At 35.4% G+C, this 10,167-nt stretch overlaps 1 protein-coding gene across 1 annotated transcript; it reads right to left on the bottom strand.

Annotated features, from left to right (window-relative positions):
* Positions 1-8,109: 8,109 nt before the first annotated feature.
* Positions 8,110-8,976, bottom strand: LOC120134079 (probable ribose-5-phosphate isomerase 2). The gene has a single exon (XM_039150554.1). It carries the CDS (start codon positions 8,911-8,913, stop codon positions 8,131-8,133), a length of 783 nt encoding a protein of 260 aa, XP_039006485.1. The 5' UTR covers positions 8,914-8,976; the 3' UTR covers positions 8,110-8,130.
* Between the last annotated feature and the right edge of the window lie 1,191 nt (positions 8,977-10,167).

The raw sequence follows: 10,167 nt of genomic DNA, 5'->3' as shown, positions 1-10,167 counted from the left end.
CCGATAGTCGTCCCAGGTTGGGTTTAGGTGTCAAATTTTGAGATGAAATAGAATGTTTTAATGTTTAAGAGCTAATTTAAAATAGGATCATAGTTTGAGGACTTTGTGCAATTAACTCACAAAATTCTTTTTACTTGCAAGGTTAAAAAACTTTGTCGAGCATAGATACCTAAAAGAAGAAAGTTCAAATTCGTGCTCTGTATGAAAATTTCTTCGCTTAGTCGGCACATATCGGAAAAGTGCTATATAATTCTAGAGATTACAACCACTTGGCCTTATAGTTGAATGAATATTTTCTCGTCACATTTAGTAGATCGATTTAACTCTTTTCTTTAGCCAATTAGTGGACTAATTCAAGCCTATGAAATAGCGCGTGTGTCAATGTCTTGCGGTACTGCTTCTGCCAAGGAATGCCATTTGACTCAGTTGGTGAGGTAAGGGTCCAGACTCGGACTTGCAGAAAATACACAAATAGTCACCAAATATCATTTAGTTTAAAACGATTATTAAATTTATATAATTGTTACAAAATATCATTCTACATTATAAAATAATAATAGATTATGATAAATTTATTAGTCAAAAAATGATTATGACAAATTTAAGAATTATTTTATAATAAGTTAATATATTTAATGATTATTTTATTAATCATTTTATAAAATTTTAAAATTATTTCAACATAATTTAATATATATATATATATATACACTTCATCCGTTATTATATAAAGTTTCTATACCAAATCACGCTGCGCAATCGACCACTGCTACTCACAGGGTAAAGTGCAATACCACGTAAATTCCCAGTTTTTAGTACAGAATCTTCCAAGTAAAATTACGTAATCTTCTCGAAATAAAGACATGACTTTCAGGGAATTCAATCCCGTATGTTCCACGATCTTATCTCAGTAACGACCATATCTTCTTCTATAAATACTCGTTCGCAAAACCTTTGCCCTATTCATTTTATCAACCATCCATTCGACGGATAACTTCAAATCCAAAAAAAAAAAGTACAAGAAGCATGGAAGCAACAAGTAGTTCTCTTCGTAATTCCTCAACTTCAGCTCTTCTTCCGCCACGTTCGGTTATTGAAAATAAAAGTCAACAAAGGGGGCACCGCACAGCCTAATATTTTTTCAACAAAGGGGGGTTGAAAATAAGAAAAGGGGAGAACTGAAATGCATGAATTCGGTGAAACCAATTTTTTAATTAAAATGTTTTTTTAATTAATTACATTTTAGCCACTGCATACTGTAGGGTATTTACAAGATTAGTCATTAAGTTTCAACTATAAATACCCTAGCCCATTTAGCTTCAAAAAGCATCCCAAATCATTCTAGCTCTCTCTCAAGTGTGTTTTGTAAACACCTATAATTTTTCTCTCCTTAGTAAAAGATATGCAACAGTCTGGAGACGTAGGCAAAATTGGTTGAACTCCGTTATCAATTTTGGGTATTATTTTTCCGCTTTTATTTCACATTCTCACTAATCTGGTTATAGGGAAATTACGCGTACTCGGTTTATTTCCCAACATCTGGTATCAGAGCTTTTGGTTGTGAATTTTGTTAATTTTTTATGAGGTTACTATTCACGTAAATAGTGAATTTTGTGAATAGTAAAAATTTTGTCGGCGATACGAATTTGTCGACGGAGGTGTTATAATACATGGTGGTTCGCAAGAATTGTCAAAAACGGTCCAAATAAGCCAGATTCGAGTGGGAACGATGGCTGCAGACGAAGGAAATGTGAAAATTGAAAAGTTTGATGGTGTAGACTTTGGCTTTTGGAAGATGCAGATTGAAGATTTTTTGTACCAGAAAAATCTATATCAACATCTCTCAGGAAAGCAATCAGAGGGCATGAAAAATGAAGACTGGGCTCTTCTTGACAGACAAGCCCTCGGAGTTATCCGACTGACGTTATCCCGCAATGTTGCTTTCAACATAGCAAAGGAAAATACCACGACAGGTCTTATGGCGGGTCTCTCCAGTATGTATGAGAAGCCATCGGCCTCAAACAAAGTTCACTTGATGAGGCGATTATTTAATTTGCGGATAGCGGAAGGGGCATCAGTGGCTCAACACCTAAATGAACTCAACACTATCACAACCCAGTTGAGTTCCGTGGAAATTAAATTCGATGATGAAGTTCGAGCTTTAATTCTCTTATCATCTCTACCAGACAGTTGGAATGCTACTGTTACAGCAGTTAGCAGCTCGTCGGGAAATAACAAATTAAAATTCGACGATGTTCGTGATCTGGTATTGAGCGAAGAAATTCGACGGAGAGAATCGGGTGAAGCATCAACCTCCTCAGCCTTGCACACGGAGTCCAGAGGGGGAACTTCATAAAGAAATTCAAATCGTGGCAGATACAAATCCAGAAGGGGAAAATCAAGAACGAGAAAGAAAGATTTTATCTGTTATAAATGCGGAAAGAATGATAACTTTAAAAGAGATTGTCGAGCACCAAAGAAAAATACCGGCTCACAAGAATCTGCCAGCGTGACAGATGAGACAGGTGATGTCATGATTCTAAGTGTCAACAGTCCGATTGAATCATGAATCTTGGATTCAGGGGCATCTTTCCACTCCACCCCATGCCGAGAAATCATGGAGAACTATGTCAGTGGTGATTTTAGGAAGGTTCATCTAGATGATGATGAAACCTTGAAGATCGTCGGAAAATGAGACATCCGATTAAAGCAACCAAACCAGACCACCTGGACGCTGAAAGGTGTGAGACATATTCCTGACCTCAAAAGAAATTTGATTTCTATAGGACAACTTAATGGAGAAGGTTATAATACAACCTTTTCAGGCTGTGAATGGAAGATTACCAAATGAGCACTCGGCATTGCTCGTGGTAAAAAGACTGGTACTCTCTATGTAACCTCAAATTTAGAGAATATCATTGCAGTAGCAGATGTTGATGGAAAATCAAACCTATGGCACCAAAGGCTTGGCCATATGAGCGAGAAAGGAATTAAGACACTTTTGTCAAAAGGAAAACTGTCGGATCTAAAGAGTCTAGATGTCGGACTATGCAAGGATTGCATCTTTGGCAAACAAAATAAAGTCAGTTTTGCAAAGATTGGCAAGACACCCAAGGCTGAAAAGTTAGAGTTGGTTCATACTGATGTATGGGGACCATCTCTAGTTCCATCTCTTGCAGGCTCACTATATTATATCACCTTCATCGATGATTATACAAGGAATGTGTGGGTTTGTTTTCTGAAGAAGAAATCAGAAGTCTTTGATACCTTCAGAAAATGGAAGGTTATGGTGGAAAATGAGACTGGTTTGAAAGTCAAGCGGTTGAGGTCTGACAATGGAAGAGAGTACAGAAATAGTAGATTCAGAGATTTCTGCACAAACAATGGGATCAAGATGGAGACAACAGTTCCCATGACACCACAGTAGAATGGCGTAGCAGAGCGCATGAACGAAACTATGAATGAACGTGCAAGAAGCATGAGAATACATGCCAGATTGCCCAAATTTCTATGGGTTGAAGCTATCAACACTGCAGCTTACTTGATCAACCATGGGCCCTCAGTTCCCTTGGATGGTGGAATACCAGAGGAAGTTTGGAGTAAGAAAGAAATAAACCTTTAACACTTAAGAGTGTTTGATTGTATTTCTTATGTACACATAAATTCTGCTGAAAGAAGTAAACTTGATACTAAGTCCAACAAATGTGTCTTTGTTGGTTATGGTGGTGATGAGTTCGGTTACCGGTTTTGGGACTACGAAAATCAAAAAATCATCAGAAGCAGAGATGTCATTTTCAATGAGAATGTGATGTACAAAGACAGGTCAACCATAGAATCAAGTAGCTCCAATACCGAAGTTGAAACAAAGGAATTTGTTGAGTTCGAGGACATTTTTGGAAATGATGTTCAGATCAGTCCTGAAACAGCTCAAGAAGAACCAGGCACACCAGAACTGAGACGCTCATTCAGAATTCCTAAACCAACCCAACGTTATTCGCCTTCTTTGCACTACTTGTTACTGACTGACAATGGTGAACCAGAGTGCTATGATGAAGCAATGCAGATGGAGGATTCAGTCAAGTGGGATTCTTCCATGAAAGATGAAATGGACTCACTTATGTCAAATCAGACGTGGGAATTAGCTGAATTACCACCAGGCAAGAAAGTGCTCCATAACAAGTGGATTTACAGGATCAAAGAAGAGAACGATGGGAGAAACGCTATAAAGCAAGATTAGTTGTCAAAGGTTTTCAGCAAAAAGAAGGTTTTGACTACAATGAAGTTTTCTCTCCAGTCGTGAAACTGTCTATAATTAGACTGGTGTTGAAGATTGTAGCTACAGAAAATCTACATCTTGAGCAGTTATATGTAAAGACAACTTTCCTTCATGGTGATTTGGAGGAAGAAATCTATATGAGGCATCCATAAGGTTTCATAGAGGCATGCAAGAAAAACATGGTATGCAGGTTGAAGAAGAGCTTGTATGGTGTAAAACAAGCTCCTAGACAGTGGTACAAGAAGTTCGATAGCTACATGAGTAGCAGTGGTTTTACCAGATGTCAAGCAGATTATTGTTGCTACATCAAGAGGTTCGATAACAACTTCATTATTTTATTATTGTACGTTGATGACATGCTCGTTGCAGGCTCAGACATGCAAGAAATTATAAACTTGAAGCAAAAATTGTCAAAGCATTTTTCTATGAAGGATCTGGGCGCTGCAAAGCATATTCTTGGGATGAGGATTAAGAGAGACACAAAGTCGAGGACTTTGATGTTATCACAGGCTGAGTAAATCAACAAAGTACTCTCCAGGTTTAACATACAAGATGCTAAACCAGTAAGTACACCTTTAGATGTTCATTTTAGACTCTCCAAAGAACAGTCACCAAAGACAGAGGAAGAACGTGCACACATGGTGAAGATGTCGTATGCCTCAGCAATTGGAAGTCTAATATATGCCATGATTTGTACTAGACCATATATTACTCATGCAGTGGGAGCTGTTAGCAGGTACATGAATAATCCGGGCAAGGTACACTGGGAAGCAGTCAAATGGATCCTCAGATATCTGCGGGGTACCACAAATAAATCACTTTGTTTCAAAGATGGAGATATAATACTGACAGGCTATGTAGATGTTGACTTAGCCGAAAATGTTGACATCAGAAGAAGCACTATAGGGTATGTCTATACTCTAGGAGGAAATGCAGTGAGTTGGGTTTCTCAACTACAGAAGATAGTTGCTCTCTCCACAACTGAAGCAGAATATGTCGTTGTTACGGAAGCCAGCAAGGATATGGTTTGGCTCCAAAGTTTCTTGGAAGAGTTAGGCAATAAACAAGAAAACAATGTATTGTATTGCGACAGTCAAAGTGATATCCATCTAGCAAAGAATCCGTCTTTTCATTCCAGAACGAAGCACATACAATTGCGATATCATTTTATCTGGTCTCTTCTGGAAGATATGATTTTGAAACTTGAAAAGATTAGCGGAGCTCAAAATCCGAAAGACATATTAATAAAGACGGTGACTACGGACAAACTGAAACTGAAGTTGTGTTCAGTTTCAGTTGATATGCTAGACTAACAAGACTAAAAATATTATTGCATTAATCGAGGTGTGAAGACAGATTAAAATCAGTCTTCAAGTGGGAGATTGTTGAAAATAAAAGTCAACAAAGGGGGCACCGCACAACCTAATATTTTTTCAACAAAAGGGGTTGAAAATAAGAGCATCGAAATGCATGAATTCGGTGGAACCAATTTTTTAATTAAAATATTTTTGGGTTAATTACATTTTAGCTACTGCATATTTTAGGGTATTTACAAGATAAATCCTTAAGCTTCAACTATAAATACCCTAGCCCATTTAGTTTCAAAATTATCCCAAATCATTCTAGCTCTCTCTCAAGTGTGTTTTGTAAACACTTGTAAATTTTCTCTTCTTAGTAAAAGATCTGCAGCAGTCCGGAGACGTAGGCAAAATTGGCTGAACTCCGTTATTAATTTCGGGTATTATTTTTCCGCTTTTATTTCGCATTCTCACTAATCTGGTTATAGGAAAATTACTCGTACCATGTTTATTTCCCAAAAGTTCGGTCTCCAGTAATTCGATATACCGGAGAGTGGAGTTCAAAAGACCAAAAACGGTAAACGTAAAAGCAACAGCGTCGAAACGATCTGAGTCTTATAGTCACGATTTCGACGGAAAGTTAATGGACGAGAGTATGATCGAGTTGAGAAAGCGAATTCAAGAGATGAAGATGGCGGAGAAGAGTTACGGAATACTGCGGCATTGGATGGAGTGGGAGAAACAATACAAGAGGGAGAAGTACGACCTGGATGTTTGCGAAGCCATTGGGAGTTTGCAATCGAAGGTGATGGAGACGAGGCCTGGCGTTGCTTTGTGGATGGGAGTTCTTCTGTTTAGCTTGCCCACTTCAATGACGGCAATTTTGTTTCATGTCATGCCTAATTGGCTAGGATAAATTTACCATTGTTTATATTTGATATATTTATCTATTGAATTAACACTCACTTATAATATTTTTATTAAAATAAATAAATAAATTATAATCTTAAAGTGTCTTTTCCTCTCACACCATTATTTAGAAGGGGAATAGATGAACAAGAGATTCTTTTAATAATATTGAGGAGTCGTATTGATCTTAGATCAAGTTCGTCAGAAGATTTGTATAATTATTCACCATACAAAAGATAATATGTTTTCAACCCTCTTTAAAAAAAATCTCATAATCTTTCACTAAAATGCCTGTTGACAGGGGCAGACCTTATAGTTATCCTGGATATCTCAGGCAACCCCTCAAAATTATCTACTTAGTGTTAATTTTTCTAATTTTTTTAATTAATACAAGTGTCACCCCTAATATTGTGTGTAAATGTTGGTCTTTATTATAGGAAAAAATTAATATCATATTTAAAATTAAAAAAAGATCAAACCCATGAATCAAGCACCTATTTTCAGTTTTGTGAGAATTGGGATACGCCTGAATTTTTGTGCAACCCTGAATTTTTGTCCTGGATCCGCCTCTGCATGTTGAATGATTTTTTTATCATGATTTCATTGACGGTATTGACAACTCATTTAGCACCAATCTCTACAACTCAATTAAGCGTAATGTCGAACTCCGACAAAATGACAGAAAATGGATTTAGGAAAAAAGAATTCCCAAAATAATTCAATTCACGGATTATCTTCTAATATAGGATGAATGCTACAATAATCATGTGAAGACGTAAAGTGTTTTATTCGTCTTCAAAATATCTTAGGATTGTACAACTTCTTTTCATTTGAGTTCTACAAATGAAAAGACGCAAAGTAATTTATGTTTTTTCTACCGGAAATAATGCAATCACATAGTATTTTTCATATTTTCATTGACACTATAACAATAATTCTAATTTTAAAAATAATATGATGAATGTTTTATATTAAAAAATTATTTTTTTCATAATCTTATATAAGCGAGGAAGTCGTCAACCACATTGTAATTTTGTTAATAAGTTGTTTGTACTGCCAATATGCTTTGTGAAACCACGCTCTCATTTATCATTTTCCTGCGGAAACAAGAAAAATACTTATTTTATGAATTCCATTTATGTTCAGAATCCACATTGCTTATTGGGGATTCGACCACTGTACCGCCGTCCCAACATTTTTTATGACTACTCTAATATTCCGATCTAATACATATTTATATTATATAATATAAAAATACATCCTATCAAGTATATTACTATTTTTTTATTAAAAAAAAGACCTTATAGAATATGCTTTTCAGTAGACATTCCCAATTACTGTCATATTATAGATTATGAAACTGTTAGAAGTGATAATCAAAATTAAGGAGATTATTATTTGATGGAATTAAATTAAAATTGTTGTGTTAATAAAATAAATGGACTATATTTTATAATTTTTTCAATTAAATTGAGTTTATAGAATTTGAATCTAACCATTAATGATTTTATATTATCATGACAATCGCATGCATCCTAAATCCTTTCTTGAGAAACACACTCTTCTCATCACCTTCGTCAATGGATAGAAGATAAAGAGGAATAAATAAATAAAAAATCTATCCCCGTATTTGAACAATGTGAAATCCTACTTGTTTTTTGTAGTGATTCCAAGCTCACCGGCAACAATAACAGTAGTAGCCATGTCAAGAAACATTCCATGTTCAACAACACCAGCAATCCTAAGAATAGCATCGCTCGACACCCGCAAATCCCCCATCTCTTTCTTCAAATACAAATCCACAATATAATTCCCATTATCAGTCACAAATGGCTCCCCTTTACAATCATTCCTCAGCTGAGCTACGCAACCCGAATCCTCGAACATTTCTCGGAGTTTATTTGCGGTGAATTTCCAGCAAAACGGGACGACTTCGACCGGCATGGCTAAACCACTGCCGCCCAAATGCTTAACCAATTTGGATTCGTCGACGATGCAGACGAATTTCTTACAAGCTCCTTCCACCATTTTTCCTCGTAAAAGTGACCCGCCTCGGCCTTTTACGAGGTTGAGATACGGGTCGACTTCGTCGGCGCCGTCGATGGCTAAGTCGATGATGGGGTGGTTGTCGAGATCCGAGAGCGGGATGCCTAGTGAGAGAGCTTGTTCTTGTGTTTTCTTAGAAGTGGGTATCCCAACGATGTTTTTGAGCTTGCCTAGATGGAGCAACTCGCCGATTCGATCCACGGCGTGTTTGGCTGTTGAACCGGTGCCGAGACCCAGAATCATGCCGGATTCGACGAACTCGACGGCTTTGTAGGCGGCGATTTTCTTCAACTCGTCTTGGGTTAGGATGACGGGTGGTGATAGAGGAGGCGGCATAGCCAGAACCTCCATTGATGAAGCTTTCTCAGACCAAGCAATTGCCATTTTTTTTGTGGTTTAATGAGTAATAAAGAAAAAGAAGAAGAAACAGAGCAGAAGAGGCGGGATAAGTGGGATTGTTTGGTTCTACGGAATATGTAATGAACATGGATTGGTTCTTATAAAGAGGGGTGGAGAGAAGGTTTAAGAATAAAATAAAATAACGTGGTTTTGGTTTTGTCAGGACATGGCTTATTGAAGATCGAGCTGTGGGACACGAACTGGGTGGACAATGGCAAAGGAACTCCGCTCGTTAAGTCAAGACTCACGCCATATCATCCAATTAAGGGATATATAAGGAAAATATTCTAATATAAGATTAAGAAAAGATTTTATCTAAAATGTTAATATTTTTTAAAATTTTTGATAGGATGCTATTTAAAATATTATTTTTATATCAGAAATATTAATATCGGACGTTATTTAAAATATTATTTTTCTACCGGAAATGTTAATATCATAAATACTTATTTTAGGTAGTGAAATTAACATTTATAGTAGAAAAAATAACATTATAAGTCGCGTTCTACCGAAAATGTTAAAAAAAATATTAACATTTTCGGTAACGTCTTACTTTAGCCTTATATTAAGTTGTCGTACAACAGAACTATCCTCCAATTAATTCTATTACAAATTTTATTTCAATTTTTCTCTCTTTCGTAAATCTAAAAATATCGAATATTTTTCCTAATAAAATAATATAACATAGTATTTGTTTTAAATTTTTTAATTATTAAGAATAAATTTACGCATACTATTCAAATTTATTTTAAAATTAATATATTTAAATAGGTAAAGATTTAATTATGTAGTATAAATTTTTTAGTTTTATATATTTTTAAGATTGTTTGATGAAGAAAAATCAAATATTGAGATTAACAGTAGAAAATAAGAAGATATTTACTGGAAATAAAAACAAAGTTACTCTCAGCATTTGATTTAAAGTTTTATAGTAGGTGTAAGTGCATCCTAACCCTATTTAAATATATTTAACTTTATATTATCTTATATATTAGACCGTTGATAACATAATAAAATTTATATTTATTCTTCAGAAAATAATGCATGGAGGGTAGAGGTGTAAATGAACGTAGTATTTAGTGAGTTGTTTGTAAAATATTTATTTATTAAGTTAAATAAATGAGTCAAGCCTTTTCATAAACTCATTTACTTTTTATTTTTTTATTTTTTAAATATTTGTGAATGTATAGATTAAACTAAATGTTAGTAAAATTTGGATTTTAAACTATAAAGCTTAAG

Source organism: Hibiscus syriacus, unplaced genomic scaffold (assembly GCF_006381635.1).
Source record: "Hibiscus syriacus cultivar Baekdansim isolate YM2019G1 unplaced genomic scaffold, ASM638163v2 tig00110597_pilon, whole genome shotgun sequence".
Classification (NCBI taxonomy): Eukaryota; Viridiplantae; Streptophyta; class Magnoliopsida; order Malvales; family Malvaceae; genus Hibiscus; species Hibiscus syriacus.
The sequence above is the reverse complement of the archived record's forward strand: the minus strand, read 5'-3'. Positions and strand labels throughout refer to the sequence as shown.

Coding starts and splice junctions, on each gene's coding strand:
- LOC120134079 (XM_039150554.1), bottom strand. CDS start 8,913: ATGGCAATTGCTTGGTCTGAGAAAGCTTCATCAATGGAGGTTCTGGCT.